Source organism: Xenopus laevis, chromosome 3L (assembly GCF_017654675.1).
Source record: "Xenopus laevis strain J_2021 chromosome 3L, Xenopus_laevis_v10.1, whole genome shotgun sequence".
In the NCBI taxonomy this organism is placed as follows: domain Eukaryota; kingdom Metazoa; phylum Chordata; class Amphibia; order Anura; family Pipidae; genus Xenopus; species Xenopus laevis.
In genome coordinates, this window is record NC_054375.1 from 43,488,103 (window position 1) to 43,513,304 (window position 25,202).

At 39.1% G+C, this 25,202-nt stretch overlaps 1 protein-coding gene across 1 annotated transcript in view; it reads right to left on the reverse strand.

The window, feature by feature from the left end:
• LOC108710920 (meiosis-specific kinetochore protein) overlaps window positions 1-23,808 on the reverse strand; it is a 28,396-nt gene extending 4,588 nt beyond the window's left edge. The window contains exons 1-11 of the mRNA XM_018252127.2: window positions 23,455-23,808; window positions 19,866-19,959; window positions 19,592-19,670; window positions 18,570-18,630; window positions 18,232-18,369; window positions 17,427-17,555; window positions 16,649-16,685; window positions 15,998-16,059; window positions 14,032-14,126; window positions 5,052-5,240; window positions 827-910 (exon numbers count right to left, since the gene is read on the reverse strand). Of these exons, the coding sequence (XP_018107616.1) occupies window positions 827-910; window positions 5,052-5,240; window positions 14,032-14,126; window positions 15,998-16,059; window positions 16,649-16,685; window positions 17,427-17,555; window positions 18,232-18,369; window positions 18,570-18,630; window positions 19,592-19,670; window positions 19,866-19,959; window positions 23,455-23,593 (1,107 nt within the window). The 5' untranslated portion in view covers window positions 23,594-23,808. The remainder of the gene's footprint in view (window positions 1-826; window positions 911-5,051; window positions 5,241-14,031; window positions 14,127-15,997; window positions 16,060-16,648; window positions 16,686-17,426; window positions 17,556-18,231; window positions 18,370-18,569; window positions 18,631-19,591; window positions 19,671-19,865; window positions 19,960-23,454) is intronic.
• Window positions 23,809-25,202: the final 1,394 nt, after the last annotated feature.

Genomic DNA, 25,202 nt, shown 5'->3' on the forward strand with positions numbered 1-25,202 from the left:
GAAGCTCTATGTTTGTTTAGGACAGCAGCTGCCATATTAGCTTGGTGTGACATCACTTCCTGCCTGAGTCTCTCCCTGCTCACTCATAGCTCTGGGCTCAGATTACAGCAGGGAGGGGAGGAGGGTAAAAGGAGAGAGGAGCAAACTGAGCATGCTCAAGCCCTAGCCTTGGAGGTTTAAGCTGAAGGCAGGAAGTCTGATACAGAAGCCCATGTATAAATACACAATTGAAGGAAAGAATGGGGTGCTTCTTTTGACAGAGGACTCAGAGCAGCACTACTTTGAGGTTTTACTGATGTAATTATATAGATCTTTCCGATGAAGCTTACTTCGTTTTAACCTTTCCTTCTCCTTTAACCAACGTTTTTAACAGCTGGTGACAAATAATCATTGTTATTGCAAGTCTATCCGTTCCCCCAATAATTCAGTTATAAAAATAATGCTCAGAGCCTATTGTACTGCCGTGAATCGTATGATCCCAGGGGGTTACCCTTATTTTTTAAAATGGCAATTTTCTATTTATTATTACCCAATGGCACATACTAATAGAAAAGTATATTACTATGAAAATGGTTTATTTACATGAAGCAGGGATTTACATATGAGCTGTTTTATGCAATATCTTTTTATAGAGACCTACATTGTTTGGGGGGTATTAGTTTTCCTTTAAAAAACTACAGGAAGAGAAAGTGTCAAAATTCTGTACCAGATAGTATATATAATCAGTCACAGTTTCATTATTTATTCCCCTCTGGTAAATGTACATGTGACCATCAGACAAACAAATATTGCGCACAAGGCTGACAATTTAGAAGAAAACCGTTACCTTTATATCTTCTGGACATGCAAAGGGAGTACTTGTCAGTACCAAACCTTGCTTAAGTGAAGCAGGAAGAGTATTTTCAGTTTGCTAAGGGATATAAAAAAAAGTACTTTTAATAAAAAAAAAACTGTACAGTAACTGATTTGATTATTCATTTGTTTGCAGTATTTATTATATTATTTTTTTTAATTACTATTATTCCTATTCTGACAGTTTTCAGGCTGCAACTGAAAATGCTAGCTGGTTGTCTAAAAACAAATTAACTGTTCTCTTTAGCTGGTTATGTTTCTTTAGTGCTTTAGTCCCAGCATAATTGGCACTAGTAATTGTACAATACATATCTTACATACAAAAGGACATATGCTTTTTATTGAAATCAGAATAATACGATATTTATAATGCACACTTTTAATCCATATCTTGTTTTTAGTTCTGAGAAACAACTATTTTTCAAAAACTTATTTTACTTGTGCTGCACACAAGTACTTAAAGGGATATTGTCATGGTAAAAGTATTTTTTTCAAAATGCATCAGTTAATTGTACTGCTCCAGCAGAATTCTGCACTGAAATCCGTTTCTCAAAAGAACAAGCAGATTTTTTTTTACATTTAATTTTGAAATCTGACATGAGGCTAGACATATTGTCAGTTTCACAGCTGCCCCCAGTCTGTGACTTGTGCTCTGATAAACTTCAATCACTCTTTACTGCTGTACTGCAAGTTGGAGTGATATCACCCCCCCCCCCCAGCAGCCTAACAACAGAACAATGGGAAGGTAACCACATAGCAGCCACATAGCAGCTCCCTAACACAAGATAACAGCAGGAGAAAAAACAGCCTGCCAGAAAGCAGTTCCATCCTAAAGTGCTGGCTCTTTCTGAAAGCACAAGACCAGGCAAAATGACTTGAGATGGCTGCCTACACACCAATATTACAACTAAGAAAAAAATACAATTGTTGGGTTAGGAATGATGTTTCATATTGTAGAGTGAATTATATGCAGTGTAAACAGTGTAATTTAGAAATAAAAACTACACCATAAAAATCATGACAGAATCCCTTTTGCAAACGTGTTTGCTGCTTCACAACACTTGTAATACTTTAAGTTCCTGAATTACATTTGTCCCCTCTGATTTGTAGACTTTAAAGGAGAACTGAAGCTTAACTAAAGAAGTAGGCTAGAAATGTTGTACATTGTGTTTTGGGCTTCTGTACCAGCCTAAGGCAACCACAGCCCTTTAGCAGTAAAGATCTTTGTCTCCAAAGATGCCCCAGTAGCTTCTCATCTTCTTTTCTGCCAATTTACTGCACATGCTCTGTGCTGCTGTCAGTTACTGAGCTTAATGACTGACTCACAATATACAGTACGCATAGAATATAAATGTCACAATACAAGGCTGATTTTAGGGTTTAGTTCTCCTTTAAAGGTCTTCTTCCACTTCCCTGTTTCCTTCCTTACACATAAGGGGGGGGGGGGACTGATATGTGTATAAAAATGCTTCCAATTGAAATGAATACTTCATAACTCTTTTAAACAAATATTTGTACTAACTTTTACATTTTGCATTTGAGAAGTAACCCAACATTTTTTACTACTTCACGCAACTTAACCATGCTGCAAAGTAGTGCATTGCACATGCTCTTTTCCACACTGGAATATTTTTTTTCTAGTGCAGACAAGAGTTTTTCCAAATCGCTAAACCCTCTGTCTTTAACTTCAATTGCAATCATTTTAAAGCAATGCTAGCTATATTCCTTGGGCAATGCGATTTGGTCAGGTGTTAGAGATAAGCACTGCAGCACTGAGCTGCAACATCCAACAGAACAAAATGTAGTTCTACTGGTACAAATTGTCAAGCTGATACAATGAGTTTCTTTGTTGAATGTGTCAGTTTGTTAAACAACTTCCAAACAATCAGGTAAGAGACCCCCAAACTTGTACATGTATGAGATTTCTTTTCTCGAACTTAAAGGGAAACTATCGCAAAAATGAAAATGTATTATAAGCTTCGTCATACTAAAGTAAAACTTTCTAAATATAATCAATTAAAAATTCTGCATAATGAAGTTTATCTTCACTATTCCTATCTCAGCATCTGTTTCTCTTTATTCTGTCTTCTTGCAGCAGTTGGGTGTCAGATAGTCATTGAGAGTTAGATCAAATATATCTTATAGGGGGGCCTCCTTTCCTAGCAGATGTATTAGAGCTCACTCAATTAACTGATTCCAGTACAAACAAAATAACTGCCTTTTGCACAAATTCTGCATGTAGAGAGACAGGATTTCTAGTGATTTTAATAGAGTGAGCTCTAATACATCTTCTAGGCAAAAGAAGCCCCCTATAAGATATATTGGATCATTCATCTGACACCCAACTCCTGAATGAAGACAGAATGAGGAGAAACAGATGTTGAATGAGGAATAGTGAATATAAACGTAATTATTTCAGAAACCATACAGAATATTTGATTGTATTTAGAAAGTTTCTTATTTCAGTATGCTGAAGCTTATATTAAATGTTCATTTTCGCAATAGCTTTTTTTTTCAAATAACTTTCAAAACAACTTTGGTCCCTGCTTCAAGCAGGGTATAATATAATCTTCACAAATCCACACTGGTGGCAAAACAAACCAATTGGGTTAATTAAATGTTTATTTTTTTTTAGCAGACAAATTTTTGCCTGCCACAATACTAGACTATAATGTAACACATGTTTCTGGATTTAAAAGCAAAACTTTTCTTGAACTTTTTTCCTTCGACAAGGAAACAGGTAAGGCCCAATAATGGACAAACCCTTTATCTGGAAACCACATGTCTAAGGAATGCTAGATAATCAATTCCATACCTGAAGAACTGGCTTTACTGAAGTTTATTCATTGGTTGATAGTGGTATGTTTGGTTTTTGTAATGTACATAGTTGTGAATAATGTACCCGCCCATCATAAAATTTAAGGCTTTTATAAGTCACTGAGGAGGTCCATATCAATCTAAAGGTTTGAAGCCGAATGCTTTTATAAAGGTCATGGAACTCTGAGGTGACTGCTAATATGCCGATATTTCACAACACGGGGTACAGAATAAGCAGACCGGGGCCCTCCACAGCCAGGGGTCCTGCTTTCTCTGTAGTTACGCCCGTGGTTGACTTAGGATGCATGCGAAATTGTCGGCCACCAATGATTTACATTAAATGAATATTTATCATTACAATATATTGATGGCTCTTGTGTATTTTATCTACATTATGCTCAGTACCGTCCAGATGTGTTATTACATATAGATTTGTTATATACTCTGTTGTAACAGATTACATGCACCAGAGCATCTTTTGTGGTTGAGGTCTAAACCAGGCATGCCCAAAGTGCGGCCCGGGGGCGGCCCTTTTTCAAATTTACACTGGCCCTCAGCCTCCATCATGAAATGAATAATAATGAGGCCCCCCAGCACAATGCAATCAGGAATCCCATAGCAGTAATATTAAGGCACATTAGTGAAATGATCTGCCACTTGGTCTATACTGCTGCCTGTGTGCTGAAGGTGTTAGAAATAGACACGTACTAGCAGGTAGAGACGCGCTGTTTTCGCATACTTCTTTTGGGCTGAAGGTGTCAATAGACGTACTGACGTGCCAGTACAGTAAACAAAGAAGTATGGCGTCACTACGTTCCAGTACGTGTCTATTACTAACACCTTCAGCACACAAATAGCAGTATAGACCAAGTGGCAGATCATTTCACTAATGTGCCCAAATATTACTGCTACGATTACACGATTCCTGGTTCAAAGAATGTCAGGCTGAATGGTCAGCCCACACACATTTTCACCTCACCAAATCTGGCCCTCGTTGCAAAAAGTTTGGGTACCCCTGGTATAAACAATGTGTGACATGAAATACGCATGTAGCAACTATAGGGCAGTTTCACTACTTCAGTCAATTTCTGGGTGAATGAAATCCCAGACTTGCAGCCTATTTATCTGCAACAGTGGCTCAGCCTTTTCCTCTTTATCTATCTGAGGAAGGCTGTAAAACCCCTACAATAAACCTATGCATTGTGATATATTCTGTGACAATATCTACCAATAAAGTATTAGCATAACAATGTTAATAGTAATGAAAACTAGAATGCTTAAACTTACAGCCTATTATTTTTGCTGCTATGAGCATTTGGGAAAATGTATGTATAGCTGATTAGGGTAGTATTATGGAAACACCATTTGTCTTCCGTCCATACCTTTTGAGTGAGACTGAGAGACAACTTTTGTTGTTCCAGCAAGTCTGTCTTCGCAGAAGTATCAATATTTTTTCCAACACACTGATCAATGTGTTCATTTGATGGTATTTCAGTTGTCAGGAATGTACTGAAACTCACTCTTTTCTTGCATTTAATGTTTTTATCTGTTGTACAGGATCTTATTTGAATCTGTAGAAATCAAAGACAACAAAAACCTGCAACATTATATATAATTCTGCTTGTTGGCTATCATTTGTAAATCAATTAAATTAACTCATAAATGGTTACATAGATAATTTGGGCTGGGAAAAAAAGACTAATGCATGTTGCACCCCCATCACTGAAATCTTAAATAACTATATGCACATGTTTATAAAAACAACATATATTGTATCATTAGGACATTGGTGTAATTGAATGATTCAGATTATATCTATAGCTATAGTTCGCAGCTGACCTACTTTTTTAGCCAAAGCAAACAAAACAGGGGTCTTTTAAAATATTACATTTTATTAGAACTGGATGTCATGTGTAATAATAGTACTGCACTGCCTTGCACTATTCAATAAATAAAAAATTAAAATAAATTAATGATGCAAAAAATTAATATAATGTGTTAATAGTGGATTCTAAAAGGGTCATTCAACCATTTTCTGATGCATGATGACTAGTTCTCCTGTTAGCGTTCAGAATGGTGGTTGTTGGCTGACACCTGCTGATGATTTAAGATTATTGCATGTAATTTTATCATTAACTTTGGTCATTCTGATATAAGATAGCTGTGTAGTATACATCTAGAAGTTCTTGGGACCAAAGTTTTGTACCATACATTATTATTTAACAAGGTAATGGCGCTTATTTCTGCACATCATTAAATGATGTGTATTTCTTTGTCTACCTAAGGTTCTATTATATATAGGCAGGTTTATCAAAGTTTGAACTTTCAAGATTTTGAAGTGGCAATCACTTCCTTTGTATACAAAAATTTACCAATATTACTTCTACCTGCCATTCAACCATTGCCATAAATATTTTTTTAAAGTGTATTTGAGTGAACTGGGGCCTAAAATCTTCACTGATTGTTTTGCTAATGTTTCTGAGACAGTGAGTAGTTGTCAGTGTAGTACTGCTGACCTCATTTTTTATACTCATAGCAACATAATAGATGAGATTTTTAAAAAAAAAACACGCATCCATCGAGATCAGCATTTTTGTGTAATTTAACCCTGTACAAAAAAACTGTAGGCTTTTTCGCAAAGCCTTTGAGAAAGGCCTTGGGGAGGCCGAAACGTCAGTCCTGTGAAACTAATAATTTTTTTTTTTTTCTATAAGACTTGTGAGTGTGGATCTTTCTATAGCTGTTGGAGATATTTTGTTGTTTCTGCACCCAGGCAAATTAATTTTCTTTTTTCAAAAGTGCTGGCAGTCGGTCTGGACAATTTGGACCTTGCTACCTGTACTAGAGCAATACATGTGTGAAAGTGGGTGCCTGAATATATTGGTGCCATTGCCATTTCCATATTATTGAATTAAAGATGTTTGGCTCTGTTTGTGTTAAAGTGAGTTAACACACTCCTGCAGAGGTTGACCATATTGCATTAAATGAGTACTTCACTTAAAAATTATAGTATGGTGTTAACATTCTAAAAATATTGAAGTCTGTCTTCGTTTTTATGGCTTTTGACTTATTAAATGTTTGGTTCAGTAGCTCTTCGTTTTGGAATGTCTGCAGCTATATGGTTGTTAGGGTCAAATCCCCCCTTACAACCATGCAGCGTGTTAATAAATTATAAGATTTATAGGACAGGGCTGGCAGGGTCACTGATCCCCCCCCCTCCCAAAATATATTTTAAATTGCAAGCAGGAAAAAGGTAGAAGAGGATGGCAGAGGATTTAAATTGGCATATAATAACATATATGGGTGGTCTTGGTTTGTGTCAGCATAGTTCCTCATACGAGCCAAGAAAAAATGAATTTAATACTTACCGTAAATTCCTTTTCCCTCAGTCCCGAAGGCAGCACTTACTTAGAGAGAGAGCTCCTCCTTTGGGTAGGAAAACACCGCCCAGCATAATAAAAAACTCCTCCCCTGTTCCCTACAAAAGGCCCCCACGCCCATACCCCTTCAGTGATAAATAAGCAATAACACACCATAATGCCAAATATTTTAATAAAGGGAGGGAAAAAACGTGCTGCCTTCGGGACTGAGGGAAAAGGAATTTACGGTAAGTATTAAATTCATTTTTTCCCTCACGTCCCTTGGCAGCACTTACTTAGAGAGTTTTTAAGCAATTTTTTGGGAGGGTTTAATTTGCTACAGTACTTAACACTGCTTTTGCAAAAGCCACTTCCCTGGGTGTACCCACGTTGAGTCTGTAATGGTTCGAGAAAGTCTTGAAACTTGACCAGGATGCTGTCCTGCAAATTTGGTCCACCGAGACTACTGCACTTTCCGCCCATGAGGCTGACACTGCCCGAGTCGAATGTGCACGCAATCCCAAAGGAACTGGCTTTTGTTGCGATGTATATGCAATAGTAATTCCGTGTTTTATCCATCGGGATATTGACATCTTTGATGCGGTTTTGCCTTTCCTAACACCTGTATGTGCTATAAACAGGTTATTTGAGATTCTAAATTGTTGCACCACCTCCAGATATTTGAGGATACATCTTTTCACATCCAATAAGTGTAGATTTTCTTCATGTTTATTTTTAGGCTCCGGAAAAAAATCAGGTAAGACAATTTCAAAATTTATATGAAAGTCTGATGAAACTTTTGGTTTAAATGAAGGATCCGCTCTAAGAATTATCCTGTCTTGAAGAATTTGTAAATAAGGTTTCTTGCAGGATAAAGCCTGTATTTCACCCACTCTTCTGGCAGAGCAAATGGCTACCAGAAATACTGTTTTGATTGTAAGATGGAATAACGAGGCCTTTTCTAATGGTTGAAAGGGAGCTTTCTGTAGAACTTTAAGGACCATATCTAGATCCCACATTGGTGTTAACGGTTTGCTTTTTAGTCTTATGTTCTGCATTGCCCTTATCAATCTTTTCACCAACGGATGTTCTGCTAACGCTGTATTCTTAAAAGCTCCCAAAGCTGCTATGTGTACTTTAATAGTGTTTGGAGCTAGATTCTTCATGAATCCATCATGTAAGAAATCCAAAATCTTCGAAATGGAAGCTGTCTCTGGAAGTAATTGTTTTTTAACGCACCAATTCCTGAAACTTGTCCAGACTCTTTGGTAAATGTTATTGGTCACTTCTTTCCTGCTACATAGCAAGGTTTTTATAACCGCTGGTGAAAGGTTTTGTAAAATCAACGCATCCTTTTCAGTCTCCACGCGGTTAGTTGTAGCGGAATCAGATCTGGATATGAGATTGGCCCCTGCGTCAGCAGATCTTCCTTTCTGGGCAAAAGCCATGGAGGGCTTATTGACATTTGAATTAGCTCCGAATACCAGCTTCTCCTTGGCCACGCTGGAGCTATTAGAATTACCTCTGCTGAGGTCAGTCGTATTTTCTGGACTACTTTGCCTACCAAAGGGAATGGTGGGAATATGTAGACACGACTGAAATTCCATGGTTGAGCCAACGCGTCCACCGCTACCTCTCCCTGACCACTTGTCAGTGAGAAGAATTTTGGCACTTTTTTGTTTTGCCTTGATGCCATGAGGTCTATTTCCGGAAAACCCCACTTTTTGCAAATTTGGAAGAATATTTCTTGATTTAAACTCCATTCTCTTGGGTGTAAATCCCTGCGACTTAAAAAGTCTGCTTTGAGATTTGAATGGCCTGAGATGTGACGAGCAACGAGGCTGTTTAGATTTTGTTCTGCCCACCTGAATATTCTTTTGGTTCTTTGGATAAGGTCTTGACTTTTTAGACCTCCCTGATGATTTATGTAATAAGCGGTTGTCACATTGTCCGTGTGGATCAGAACATTCTCGTTTCTTATATATGGACCGAATGCCTTTAAGGCTCTCCACACTGCCTCCAGCTCTAAAGAATTTGCTGAAAGATCTGCCATACCATCTTCCCATCTTCCTTGTTTTGACAATACTTGAAGATGAGCACCCCAGCCTCTTTTGCTTGCATCTGTTGTAATTAATTTTGCGGGTGTAGAAAACAATTGGGTCCCTTGCTCCAGATTCTCCATCTGTAGCCACCAAGTGAGTGATCTCTTTAGTTCTTCTGGTAGTTGGATTTTCTTGTTTAGGGAATTCTTCTGGTGGTCCCATCTTGAATTTAGGAATCTTTGTAAATCTTTCATATGAGCCTGGGCCCAGGGAATAGCCACTATGGCTGCTGAAAAGAGTCCTAGGACTTCTGCAACTTGCTTTATAGAGGACAGTCTTCTTTCTTGTAATAATCTCACCTTGTTTCTGATTTTGATAGCCTTTTCTGATGGTAACAACACCTTCCCCATTCCGGTATCCAAAATCATGCCCAGAAACTTTATATTTGTTGTGGGTTGAAGATTGGATTTTCCCCAATTTATAATCCATCCTAGAGTTTGCAGAGTTTGAACAGTTAATTTTAAGTGTTCCTGCAGAATGGCTCGAGATTTTGCTTTTATGAGGCAGTCGTCTCTATTGGATCGCCCTCTAAACTGATTAAAGGATTTATCTTTTGATGTCTTTTGATTTTTCCAGTCTTGCCGATATCTATATGAGGTACGAAACCGACGAAAAGGCCGTTTGGAAGTTCTTCTGTCCTGAGGCAGGCACCTCACTTTATCATCTGATTTCTTCTCCACTAGTAATTCCAGTTCTGAACCAAACAATTTTCCTCCTTCAAATGGAAGGTTAAAGGGATACTGTCATGGGAAAAAAAAATTTTTTCAAAATGAATCAGTTAATAGTGCTGCTCCAGCAGAGTTCTGCACTGAAATCCATTTCTCAAAAGAGCAAACAGATTTTTTTATATTCAATTTTGAAATCTGACACGGGGCTAGACATTTTGTCAATTTCCCAGCTGCCCCATGTCATGTGACTTGTGCCTGCACTTCAGGAGAGTAATGCTTTTTGGCAGGCTGCTGTTTCTCCTTCTCAATGTAACTGAAGGAGTCTCAGTGGGACATGGGTTTTTATGATTGAGTGTTGTTCTTAGATCTACCAGGCAGCTGTTATCTTGTGTTAGGGAGCTGTTATCTGGTTACCTTCCCATTGTTCTTTTGTTTGGCTGCTGGGGGGAAAAGAGAGGGGGTGATAATCACTCCAACTTGCAGTACAGCAGTAAAGAGTGATTGAAGTTTATCAGAGCACAAGTCACATGACATGGGGCAGCTGGGAAATTGACAAAATGTCTAGCCCCATGTCAGATTTCAAAATTGAATATAAAAAAATCTGTTTGCTCTTTTGAGAAATGGATTTCAGTGCAGAATTCTGCTGGAGCAGCACTATTAACTGATTCATTTTGAAAAAAAAATTTTTTCCCATGACAGTATCCCTTTAAGTAAGCGATTCTTCGATGCTATATCTGCTATCCATGGTTTTAACCATATAGCCCTTCTGGCTGATGTTGCGAATGCTGTGGATTTTGATAAAATATCTATTGAAGCTAAAGCAGCTTCAGTAAGAAAATCGGCTGCCGAAGATAACATGGGAAGATCGGACAAAAGCTTGTCTCTTGACACTCCTTTCTTCAAAGCCTTTTCCAATTGCGTGATCCATACTTTTAGTGATCTAGCTACTGAAGCTGCAGCAATTGCCGGTCTGAACCCTGCTGCTGCTGCTAGAAAAGCCTTCCTTAATGCACCATCAGCTTTTCTGTCCATAGGGTCTCTGAGACCTGCACTGTCCTCCAGGGGAAGCGTTGTTCTCTTAATTGTCTGTGCCACTGGAGGATCTAATTTTGGAGCGTTATCCCAATCTTTAGAGTCAGCCGCATCAAAAGGAAATAACATATTAAATTTTTTCTGCAATACAAATTTTCTATCTAAGTTAGACCATTAATTTTTAATTTTCCCTTTAATCGCTTCATCCAGTGGAAAACAGGCTTTCCGTTTATTAATATTTGCAAAAAGTTTGCTTGTTTTTTTCGGTGGTTCCGAAATATCTTCTAACCCCATTGTATCTCTGACAGCTAAAATCAGAGATTCTATATCCTCCATGGGAAAAAAATCTTCCAAGTCAGAACATTCTGATTCTGAATCCAATTTATGTTTTGATGAACATGGCCCATTTGAATCATCTGAAGAAATATTCTCATAAAGGGGGCTGTCTTCAATAGATACATCTCTATCCTGTTTAGCTTGATTAAATGATTCAAACGCTTGGAGCATAGCACCCTTCATCAATGATACTAATTCATCTGAACTAGTAGCTGGAGTTGCTGGACTATTTATCTTTCCCTTACAGGTTAGACATAGTTTACTCCCCTCAGTGGATACAAATTTATTATCACAGCCCAAGCAATTAATCGAAGACATTTTCTTAGTGATATCTTTCTTATCCTTAGGTGATTCAATTTGGGGATCTTTGTTTTTGGTTTTATCCTTTGATTTGATTTTAGCCTCCCCTCTTTCAGGTGCAGTGTCAGCCATACTGAAAGACACAAGCAACAAGCGGAATGGTAATGGTTACTATTTCCCTAAGGCCATATCTATTTCCCGCAGATAAAAAGAAGGAAAAGGCTTACTTGTGTGGCGAGTGCGCAGCGTTTGGGGACCTGGACAGCAAGTGTACACCCAGGAGCGGCAATCCGCCATTACACGGCGTGTTGTTTATAGACGCTGCCGAAAACCCGGAAGTGACGTGTGCGTCAACGTCACTTCCGCCGCTACGTCCCCCAAGCTCACGGCTATTGCGCGCACAGTAGGAGGCCGGTCATCTGAGCGGCGCCCTTACTTTTATTCCGTTATTCCTTTCTCATCGGAGGCATATTCATTTGAAAAGCGCCCGATATTCCTGCTATTTTCTTCGGGGGCATAGTCATCTGACAGGCGCCCGAATCATAATCTGACATCCAAACGGAGGCACAGTCATCTGACAGACGCCCGTAGTTTTCCTTGCCAGATTTATTTATTTTCTTCTTCTGCTGAACGATGTTCCTCATCCGGTAGGAAAAAAACACTGAAGGGGTATGGGCGTGGGGGCCTTTTGTAGGGAACAGGGGAGGAGTTTTTTATTATGCTGGGCGGTGTTTTCCTACCCAAAGGAGGAGCTCTCTCTCTAAGTAAGTGCTGCCAAGGGACGTGAGGGAAAGGTAAATACTTATGTAAGGCAGTGAATGAAGAGGTTTTAACAAGCTGGCGTACAGGCAAATGCTTCTGATATACAAAGCATTTTACTTATTTCAGTGTTCCTTCAAATGACAAATACAATCAAACTCCTATCAGCTGAATGAGAAACACTAGTATATACTCGAGTATAAGCCGAGGTACCTAATTTTACCTACGAAAACTGGGAAACCTTATTGCCTCGAGTATAAGCCTAGGGTGAGAAATACAGCAGTTACTGGTAAGTTTCAATAATCAAAAATTGAGGCATGAGCGGGTTAAATGTTTTTGAATACCGTATTTATTTCAAATACCGTAAAAACAGTAAACTACTGTAACTTTGTAAGTGGAGAAAGGGTCAATATGATATCAGCAATGATACCTTAGCTCAATCAGCAACTAAGCTAAACCACAAAAAGTTAGAATCCTTCAAAATTGGATTCCTCCTCATCATATGTGTGTCCAAACAGGGCTTCAACTTCAGCTGGTGTGAGGATGTCAGCATAGACATTGTCGTCATCACTGAGTTCGCAGTTATCACCATCAGTGCTGTCATTCTCATACAAAAGCGCTGTCTTCACTGCCACCCATAGCATTACTAATGCCACATTTCTTGAAGGCGCGTTGCACCATCCCACCGATTTAAAATTTAAAAACACCTAGATAAATCGTACTCTCCTTTGGTGAGATATAATTCATTGGTTTAATAAATTGATTACCGTATTAATAATTCGATTATGGTATGACTCTGAGGACAATTTAAACAATCAATTAAAATTGAGTGATAATATACTGGTGATATAAAGTGCAGTGCTAATAAATATAAGCTAATAATAGGCTAAAGTAGATTCTAAAAATATTTAATAGTGACCATCAATTGAAAACGGTAAACACACCCAACTGTTTGATTAATGAGAATAGGAGGAATAAGAAAATTGTAGATGGTGGAGTTGTCCCGCTGGTTGCTATCTATTGATTTCTGTCCCTGGGACACCACAAAGATAAAGAAGCAGAGTAACCGGGACTGTGATCTCAGATTTAACAATAAGCCCAAAGCTTGTAAGATCTACGGTTATCCAACAGCCTCTTGAGAAATTAGTATGGGAAGAAGTAAAAGGAAGGTACCGAGGTAAACCGAGCAGCAGGCTAAAGCATTTCACCACCCCCATAGTTTTCAAAGTATCGGATCATGATAAAGTTAATAAATTAACGTACCATCTAAAAGGATTTTAAAATACAGTACAGCAGAGTGACGCCGACACGCTTTTGTAATAGAGAACTATTCACAGTGAAGACTGTACTCATGGCACGTGACGCGCTGCGCTCTCGCATACCGTACTTTCTTAATGGCACGTCAGTCACCTTCAGCCCTTCAGACGCGAGAGCAGCGCATCACTTACTACTGGCACGTCAGTCACTTCAGACGCAAGAGTGGCGCATCACTTACTATTGGCACGTCAGTCAGCTTCAGCCCTTCAGACAGGAGAGCAGCGCATCCCTGTCAGCACCGCGGGGGAGTATCGTACTAGGCCTGCATTATTGCTATGGTATGGAAATTAGATACTGCGGCCCGCAACTGGCCCGCGGACCACACTTTGGGCCTGTTTTTTATACTGACTCGAGTATAAGCAGAGACTTTTTTAGCACATTTTGGGTGCTGAAAAACTCGGATTATGCTCGAGTATATATGATAATTAACATACATTTTAAGATAGATTGGGCATGTTCAATACTACACAATATTAATACTATGTTTACCTTTTTTTCAGGTCTTGTGTGACATTTGGGTTCTGAACCACCATCACTTTTTGGTGTTTTTTCTTTCTCTCTTGTAATTTTAAATACCTTTTTCCCTGAATTAAAAGAAAATGTTAAAGGAAAACTTTACCTCCAAAATGAATACTTAAGCAACAGATAATATGCAATTTATGTGATAAGTGGCCTATTAAAGAATCTTACCAAATGGAACATATATATTAAGTAAATATTGCCCTTTCACATCGCTTACCATATTGTGATTGTCTGTCTGCTGCTTTAGAGATTACCTGACCAGAAATAATGCAGCTCTAACTGTAAAACAGGAAGACGTGTGGGAGAAAAAGACAAAACTTAATCCAGTAATTGGCTCATGTGACGTAACATGTATGTGTGCCCTTGGTTTTTTTGTGTGTAGCAGGAATGGCACAATCCCAGGGGGCAGCCCTTAGTTCTTAAAATGGCTATTTGGAATTACCCAGTGGCACAAAGTAATAAAAAAAAATATATAAATATGAAAATGGTCTATTTACATGAAGCAGGGTTTTACATATGAGCTGTTTTATGCAATATATTTTTATAAAGACCTACATTGCTTGGGGGTATAGTTTTAATTTAATAAGTTATGACACATCTGAAAATAAATGCACATCTTGCACTGAAGGTACCAGGAAACCAAAGTGGTGCAGTCTAATGTACAGAATAATATGTATTATTATTATTATTATAATAATATATTATTTAAACCATTGCAGTTATGTATCCTTTGAGAAGAAACCCTATTTTTACCATAAGAATTTTCAAATGTATTCTTTATTCTGAACATTGATTATAGTTTGTCTAGTGTACAACCCTTAGCAATTTCAATCTGTGCCTCCACAGGTTCCCCCAGCAGCCCCCATCTTCTTCTGATGATACACACAATATGCTCTGTAGTTTATCTCCATATTTTATACAATTCATTATTTCTCTTCCGTTCTTATATTATTTTGCTGACTTGGCCTATATCCTTTGGTTATCATCTACCTTTTTATTTTAATATTGTTTATCTCACCTACTTTAGCCACAGAAACTGAAATAGTTAAAACAAATCAGCATCACCAGGATTTCGTTATGCGGAAACACTATATTAACTGTCTAGGCACCATGACATTTTAGCATCACATAATTTTCAAAAAGGCATACAGGTGTATAGTTTAAGTGTTTTTTTTTCTTTTTTGGCTGAGAGGGGGTGTTGAAAAACATATCTCCTGCTCCAAAAGTCTATCTTCTTTCAACTATTTGTTGTTTTTTACTTTATTGAATTGAAATAATAGGGAGAACATACGCTTAAGCTGGCTATACACACAGAGATCCAGTGGATCTCCCCCCAATATGCCCACCTTGAGGTGAGCGATATCGGGCTGATCTGATCGTGGGCCCTGGGGATCACAACAAGGAGAATATGGGTGGTAGGATCGAGGATGGCATGGACGAACCATTAAGGTCCTCGATACGATAGGATTTTTAAACCTGCCTGTTCAACATCTGCCTGACTTTCAATCATATCAATCATAAAAGCTTGTTGGAGGGCCTTGTACACTGCCCATTAAACTGCTGACATACACTGCCCAATAAACTGCTGAAATCTTTCAGCAGCTTATATCTGCCTGTGTATGGGGACCTTAATTCCTATCTACTGAGGTTTTGGAGTTTACAGCTGCTGCTGAAAAATGGTATAGCATCCTACCAGCCTCAATAACGGGCATGAAGAGAATGATTTATTTGCTTGCTTTTTACATACATCTATATCAGATGTGGGCACCTAAAGGCCCTCAATCATGCAGAAGCAGTTCAAAAGCAGCTGAAGGGCCTTAGGTTCCCCATTCCTGATCTAGATCACTTTATCGCGAAAATGCTTTTGCCAGCATATATATTGACATATACATATACATACATATTGTATGGTTTCTGTTAATTAGTATATTACCTGATACAACAGTTGATACATGTTGCTTTTCAAAAGTGCTGTAATTTTTTAATTTCTTGTCACTGAAAAAGAAGACATATTTGGCGATAATACAGGACTCGCCATACCATAATTGTTAAGGTTGAAATAACTCTAATTTCTCAGAATACTCTTATCTCTCTCACTAGAGACCTGATTCGGCTCCAAACTCCTAGGAGCAAGACACTTAAAAAACTGATGGTAGGAGGAGCTAGGTGTAGGGGTAAGCCGGTGTGGGCTGGCAAATACCCTTTCAAATTAGCATCAAGTGTCCTGCCTCCTGGAGGACGGAGCTTAACCCCATACATTCCCTGTGTCCCCCTTTAGACAACAGAGAAATATGCATTAACAGATGTATAAATAAAAAGATTTAATAACATATAAGATGTGTTATATACATAAAATATCGAGTTGTTGATATCAGCTATCTTTGTAGATTATAAAATGTAAGCTTTCAGGACTACTGGTCCCTGCTTCAGAAACAGAAAATGCATTAAACCCCTATAAATATACTTTGCAATGCACCTTTTTTTTTTTAATGCATTTAAGAAGGCAGGAAGACACACGGGGGGGGGGGGTGAGAGAGAGAAGGCAACCCACAGCACAATTAAAACAAAAATACATGAAAAATACCTTTTAATCCCGTGCAGATGTACTTTGTCAAAAGGCTCTGTGATACAAACAGAAACAGTTAAAAAAAAAAAGGAGCTATAAAGGAGCTATAGGCAGGATTAAATATAGTAGAAAATCAGATGGCACACACTCTAGCAAATGTGCAAAAAACTTGTAGTTTATTGAGATCCACACACGATGTTTCGGAGGTACAACCTCCTTTCTCAAGTGCTCTCTTAGGTGTAACCCAGTTCCCAGGTATATAAAGGTGCTCTGGAGGAATGCTCCTCCTTTCCAATTAAGTGACATCACAAAGTGTGTATACAAGCAAAAATATATCAGTAAGTGATACTATGGACAATTCACTTTTATTACTACTATTTTGTCACTAATGATAAACACTACTTGTCACTACACAGGTATTATAATTAAGCAATATTGTACACAGTATCACTTACTGATATATTTTTGCTTGTATACACACTTTGTGATGTCACTTAATTGGAAAGGAGGAGCATTCCTCCAGAGCACCTTTATATACCTGTGAACTGGGTTACACCTAAGAGAGCACTTGAGAAAGGAGGTTGTACCTCCGAAATGTTGTGTGTGTGTGTGTGTGTGTGTATCTCAATAAACTACAAGTTTTTTGCACATTTGCCAGAGTGTGTGCCATCTGATTTTCTACTATATATGGATTACTGAAACCAAGGTTTGCAGCAAGGTTTCCAGATTGAGCACCACCCGAATACATGCACAGGTGTTGCATTACCACTGATTAGGATTAAATATAGTTACTTACCGAAAATATTAGAAACATCGGCTGGTTCTGCAAGCAAATCTATATTCACAGCTTGGCTGGTCTCCAAGAGAGTAGAATTTTTATGGAATAAGTTCTCCTGATGAAAAATGCTTTTCCAGTCTGACTCATCTTTAAAATAACCAAATGAAAACACAACTATATATATGTAAAAGTGTAAATATATCAAATATCATCTATAATAAAAGAAATCTGAGTAGTGGTTGCTAGGGTCACTGATATTAGCATTCAGGTAAAAACGACAAGATGAACAAGAGAGGGTGTTACTGTAAACATACTAATAAAGGAAATGTAGATTCATAATCAGTCTGCTTTTTGGTTGCTATGGTCACTAAATACTTCAATAAAATACTTCAAAAAACATTCACAGACATAAACCAGCTATATGTTTTACCCAAGAAATCATTCCACTGATGTAAAATCACAAAGTCTCAATTTAACATGTTTCAAGGGACTCAAGAACTCCTGAGTAGCAGGTTAACCCAAAACCTACCAGACATGCAGTTTTACTCAATAGGTCCACAGTTTCAGGCTTGCAAATAAATCTTAAAGTGGGTGACTATCAAAGCTGATCATGGAACAGACCAATCTAAAATAGACTTTGCAAGTAACCCAACTACTTTAGTCAGTCAATATTTCCCTTTTTTGCACCTCCCTGGCCCCACATTCTGTGATGCCACTGGTGGTTTTGGTTTGCACTTGGGTCAGAAAATATGGTTGTGCACTGCAGGTCAAAAAGGATTTGGATAACTGCTTTCTGGTCTTTTCCTTTAATGAAAATAATTACCAAAACTATCAGCACCACGTGGTATTTCAGGAGACAGGCAGCTGCTCACAGAGGTTGATAAAATCGAGGTTTCAGACTCTACTGAAGTCAGTTGGTAGTCTTGTAGCAAGTGTGAAATACCAGTTGGCAAACTGATTCCTGCAAAATAATAATAATAAAAAAAACCAAATCTGAGCAATATTTTTAACTTTGTCTACAAGTTATTTGTCTGACATTAGTCTGTCGGCAACGACATGAGTTAATAGTGAAATCCTGTTATCATAATCTGTTGTGTAGCTGGAAAATCATGCATAAAACACATACATGCACACGGGCACACGCCATCTTTCCTTACATACCTGAAACGGTCTCACTGTTTTTCATACTAGCAGTGGTATCATAAGTCTCTTGCTGGATTTCCTGCAACACAAATTATGCTTCTAAATTTCAGTTTAAAAAAAAAAAGAAAAAATGTTCTGTAAAAATACTCAGTATTATGGTTATATACCTGTGACATATGCTGAATTTGCCTGTGAAGATTTATGGACTGAATCTCTTGCTAAGCACTGATAACGTTATGGAATCTCATATCTGGAATTCTTGGAACCTGATGCCTTAAGGCTACTTATGGACATTTAAACATTAGAAAAACCCAATAGTAGTGTTGGCATTTAAAAAAGACTTGTGCTCGCCTAATATCATATGAGGTAGGGTCTATTTACACAGAAAAATCAAACAGTCGAACATTTAAAATAGTTTTTGTTAAATAGGACTCTATGGTTAATGCCATTTGTCCTTTTCTGGATCACAGATAAAAGATCACATACACAAGTTTATGATAATATAATTAGCACTTTTGAGAGTGCCCCTTGTACTTTATATAACTGATTTTATGGTTAGCCACTTGCTAAAAAGTTATACTTCTTTCTATATGCACTGGGTGGTTTTACTGTTTTTTTGTGTAATCTGAAGGGCAGCCATATGGGGTCGGTCTCTCTCTCTCTCTCTCATATTTGCCATGATATAAATGAACACTATATGTTTATAGATCTTTTATATTGTTTTTAAAAAGTTTATGTTGAAAGTTCATGTTGTCTTGAAAAGACCTCTAGTTTTCATCGGTTTCGTAAAAGTTGTCTCCTAGGGCGATGTCACTAAAGTGTAAAAAGAACTGGGCGACCGGGTTGCACAAATGAGCTAAATTGACTGGAACTAAAAGTAAATATCTACTTTCATATTTGCTATGGAAGGAATTCATATACCTGGGGAAAAAACATGATTTTTGTACATATAAAACACATCATAAAATGCATGATGCTCACTCATTCACTCACTCGCAGAATAATTTATATGCAATAATATAATACCAACAAATACTCACTTGACTAAAAGGAGAGCTTTCACTGTGTATTTTCTCTCTGCCCTTTTCATGTTTCATATGCACATTCTCCACAATTTCACTACAAACAAAACAGATTTTAGAATCATTTACAGATGCCACTTAAAAGCTGTGCTATATCAGGTGCTACTTCATTCCATTTGTACTAATTTGCACCAGTTAAACAGGTCTGTTACATGATATTAAGGAAACAAATGTCTTGCAAATAAAAAGGAATCAAAGCAATGAAATAAAAGAAACAATGCCTTGTACTAACCTTGTACTTCCACTCAGAGCATGTGCGTGTTTACTCGCCTCTATGTTCTCTTTAATCTTTCCCAAGGTTTTAAATTTTGAAAATTGTTTTCTTTCTAGAAAACAGAAAGTTAAAAAATGGTGTCTGTGTGAAGATGGTCTAAAAATAAATTTAAAGCACACAATTCAAACTTTTGTTTTGATAAACTACATATAAATCTCTATCCTTATACAGGTATGGGACCTGTTATACAGAATGCTCGGGACCTGGGGTTTTCCCCAGATCATTCTGTACTTTGGATCTTCATACCTTAAGTCTACTAGAAAATAATGTAAACATTAAGTAAACCGAATAGGTTGGTTTTGTTTCCAATAAGGATTAATTATATCTTAGTTGGGATCAAGTACAAGATACTGTTTTATTATAACAGTGAAAAAGGAAACCATTTTTAAAAACTTGGATTATTTGGATGAAATTGAGTCTATGGGAGATGGCCTTCGCCCTAAATCGGTGCTTTCTGGTTAATAGGTTTCTGTATAAGGTATCCCATACCTGTACCACCAGGGAGTAGGTTATTGAACTATTGACATTTTCTTAGTACTTTAATTTTACCTTTTTTTAAAAAACAATATTTAATGTTCTCACATTACACAAGGGTTACAATAGCTTTGAAAACAATTAGCAAAGTGTTTATTTACAGAGCATTACTACCATGCAGGCTCCACCTGTATGTAAATTAGGGATGCACCGAATCCACTATTTTGGATTTGGCCGAACCCCCTGAATCCTTTGCAAAAGGCCGAATACCGAACCGAATCCGCATATCCAAATTAGGGGTGGGAAGGGGAAAACATTATTTTACTTCCTTGTTTTGTGATTCGGTTCAGCCGGGCAGAAGGATTCACCTGAATCCGAATCGTGCTGAAAATGGCAGAATTCTGGCTGAATCCCGGATTCGGTGCATCCCTAATGTAAATGGCATTGGTTTCACCCCATAGTCCAAAAAGATACTGACAGTATAGGCATAAAAAGAGACAGGCAGGACCAGGTGTAGGATTTGCACCAAGGCCCCACCCCAGACACATGCATGCGTAAATACCTTTAAAGTTCTGCCCGCAATTGTGTGCTGTTGCATCTCTGGCAGGTCCCAAGAGGGTGCGGGGCTGAGTGCAATTGCACACCCAGTTGATGCTCCACTGGTTACTCTACTGCAACTGCCCTTAGTGTTTTATGTGCATGTTTGCATTTGACAGGGAAATGGTATGGTAAGCTCCACTAGAGGAGGTATTAAACAGTCTCTGTAAAGCAGCAATGAATATATTTGTGTTGTATTAAGCATTATAATTGTAAAAGTCAAAGTGGCTTCAAAGATTTTCTAGAATATCTACACTATATTGCCTGACGTATCCAGACATCTGCTGGTCCAAAATCTCATTCTGAAAGCAAGTCCTCCGTTTGCTGCCATTACAGCTTCTCAAAATGTTTTCTGCTAAGTGTTGGAAAACTGCTAGTGGGATTTGCTTCCCTTTAAACACACTAGTGAGGTGGGCATTGATTGCAGTTGGCATCCCAAATTCAGTGTTGAACTCACACCAATCAAGTTCTTCTACTCCCACACAGCAATGAGCATCTGTCCACAAGGGTACAGTTTTGCTAAACCGGAAAAGAGCCATAAACTTACATTTATCAACATTGAACCTCATTTTCCAGTTTGCTGCCCACCTTAGTGTCATGTTGAAAGTCAATGAGATTTTCAATATGACAGTTTATATTGTTGGTAGAGAATGTGTGGCTGTTCAATATAGTGTGTGAGGTGTACGGTAGTTGGATACTTCAAGCCGCGTAGAGTATGTAAAATGCAATGCAGAAATGCCAGTTAGTCCTAGTGAGATCACAAAACCACAATCACAAACTTTTTAAACAGGGTTCATCATAAGCCCATCAACTCTGTATAAATAAATAATAAGCATAGACAAGTTTAGTCTAATCCTAGCACGTTCTGCAGAAAGGCATGTGGCAGTATGTGCAACCAATCACATGCAATTTTCCTGTCTACTTCCATCCATCAAAGTGAATGCCATGAAGCACGTCTGCAAGAAATGCTCAGCGAAATATATGCAACGAGGGTCTGGATTTTACATCCTTATAGGTCTATACGTATGTATATTCTGTTCCCATAAGAAAATAAAGAGCACTGGTCCTGATTATCATGACTTTGCTATTTGCATATTAAATCTGAATATTAGTTTTAAATTTTGGCCAAAACACTTACAATCGCTATCCGAACATTGGTCGGACAAGGATTAAAATCTTACCATCTTTGGCCAGCTTTAGTCACAAGGACCACGTCTCACTGACTGTACCATTCTAAAGAGACTCACTCTAATATATACATATAATTCTTGGTCACTTGAATAGTAGGAATGTGCAGCAAGCAAGCAGGTCAGAAAGGCCTGGGTCTAGGGAGGAATTAGTCTGAGGTCGACATGCCGGTCATTTGCCGCAGCTGCATTGGGTGGAATATTTTGACCGACATTTAAAAAGCAAGCAGCCGAGGGTAATGTGGGTAGGGAGGTGGTGCAAGCGGCTATGCAGCCTAGGGGCACAAAATGTTTGGATGTGGCCCTGCAAGCAAGTATGGGGCAAATATGCCATATGCACCATAAACCCATTAGGAAAAACAAAGGAAAAACTGACATAAAACTAGTGATGGTATTTTTATTTGCCAGAGGCGATTATTGGATGCCTATTGACTTTAATTGTAGCAGCGGCAACTCTGATGCCGGCGAATTGACGCCAGCGTCAAAATAATTTTTTTGTAAATTTTTCGCACATTTCGCAGGAAATTCGAGGCCAATTGAAACAGACAAATTCGTCCATCGCTACATAAAACCCCTCCAACCAGTGGAATGGCCCACCTGGATACCAGGAAAACATTTGGTGCCCCCCCCAGTTTCAGGCCAATTGTTTAGAAGCGGAGGGACTATTTCAGTCATAATGTATGGGAACAAAGGGGAAAAATACATGGAAGGATAGCAGACTTGGACTGGCAATCTGTGGGTTCTGGTAAATTCCAGAGGGGCTGCTATAAGGTGCCATAGAAAGTCAGTATTAAGTGGGCTGGTGGAGGCTGTTTTGGGCCACCATATGGTGGGCTGTTTGGGCCTCTGTGTACCTGAAATGCCAGGGCCTATTTTCATTCTCAGTCCAGACCTGAAGGATAGATTATTGTTTCTAAAGAAGGGACTTAATAAGGAGGTTGACTGAGGAAAGACATAAAAATAGTTTGGAGAATTAGCCTAAGGATGTTTCTGGTGGGCCCCAGGCATTTATAAACAGGGCAAATATGCACCATGGCAGTCACCTATGACAATCTGTTTGCATTTATTATTCAACCTGAAGGTGGCTAAAAAAAAAAAAAAAAAAAAAGCCAATGACTGGTTGTTGTGGGTGCCATGTGCAAATGTTGCTTGTGTTTTCAAATGAGCCGCTTCAGGGTACGTGCAAGTGCAGAGATGACGCATTAGGGGCGGCTAAAATAAACAGAGCGTATGATCCAGACCAGACTAAGTGCATCAATGTGGGGGGGGAGTGCATTAACTCCGCATACTTTGTACCCGCCGCTGCTTCTGTGTCGCTTTCCAATGTCCATCTTTACACCCTTCACCAGAGGCAGTTTGTGTGCCAGCCCGGGGATCTGGAGAAGAACGTCCGATCCGCTTCCATCCCCTCAGCCGTACTCCGAACATGACTCCAAACAACCGCAGCAGCACTTCTGTGAATTTACCTCACACAAGCAAACTGTCCCAATGTAGTGGGCGGGGAGAAAGGCGGAGCCAGAGGGATACAGGTAAATCGTGGGCGGGGCAGGGAATTAGCGTGACGTTTCAGAGTGTGGTACCATCAGTGCGTGCTCCTTGCTGGGGTGCAGCGAGATATTTCACTGTACTCTCTGTAGGCAGAGAGGGCAGCTGCTCTGGTTAACAAATGCTGCCATTACTTCATGCACCTGAGGGCCTCACAGTTATGTTGTGCTAGAATTTCTCTCAAGTTGTGCTATCAACGGTTGTTGAGTGAAAAAAAAGAAATAAACTCATTGCTTGTGTCAGTATAAGAGAGTGTCAGCTTGTGCAAAAGTCGAAAACAAGTGCACAAAAAGGGGTATTTAGGGAACTATTTTAAACAAGTGCGTTTGAGTCCAAGGTGAACCTTTTTCAGGAGAGAGAGAGATTGCTTGGGGGCGACCGTCCTCTCACACAGCCAAAAATACCCACTTCTCCAGGCAAAACCAGCCTATTGGCTTTATTTAATGTTTGTGTGATTTTCTACTAGACTTAAAGAGATACTGACACCAGAAAGTGTTACCTTATTTACCTCTATCCTAAAGGAGAAGGAAAGGCTTCGTACACTTGGGGGCAGATTTAACGAAGGTCGAGGTGACGTTTCGAAGTGAAAAACTTCGAATTTCGAAGTCATTTTTGGGTACTTCAAATAGGGAATTGTCCAACTTCGATTCGAATTTGAAAAAACTTCGAAGGTCGAATTTTTTTGAAGTACTGTCTCTTTAAAACTTCGACCATTCGCCATCTAAAAGCTGCCGAAGTGCTGTTTTAGGCTGTGGGGGACCTCCTAGCAGGGCCGGAACTAGGGGCAGGCAGAGTAGGCACGTGCCTAGGGCGCAAAGCTGGGGGGGGGGCGCTAGACACGCACCTCCTCTGTCGCCTACCCCCAGTCCGGTGCCCGACTCTTTGTCGTTTTTACGTCTTCTTGCGCTCCTGCGCATGCGCGCGAATGTAATTCTCGGCAATTTGTGCATACGCACATTCGCGCCAATTTGCGCATGCGCAGAAGCGCAAAAGAAGTAAAAACTACCGCTTTTCTTGTGCATGCGCACGCAAGCGCCACCTTGCGCATGCGCACTTGGGCTAAGCTTGCCTTGGGTGCCGGCGCGGCCCGGCCCTGCCTCCTAGAACCTGTACGGAGGCAATTGAGGGAGTTTGGGAGATCGAACGTCGAAGTTAAAAAAAGTTTGAATCGAAGTACGATCGTACGATTCGAATTCGGCCCACTTCGACCCCAAAAAAACTTCGACCTCCATTCCATTTTCAATTCGAAGTTCGAAGTTTATTTTAACTTCGACCTTTGATAAATATGCCCCTTGGGGTTGCCAAATGTTAGGCACCCCCAAGTGATTGTATTGACTTACCTGAAACCCCGGGCCAGTGCTCCTATCAGCAGAAAACGGCACCGGCCCGGGGTTATACCAGCAAGCACCACGGAAAAATCCTCTTCAGGCTTCCTCTTTCCTTTGCGGGGTTGCGCAGTAGAACGAAAAGCAGAACTTTTAACTAAAAAGTT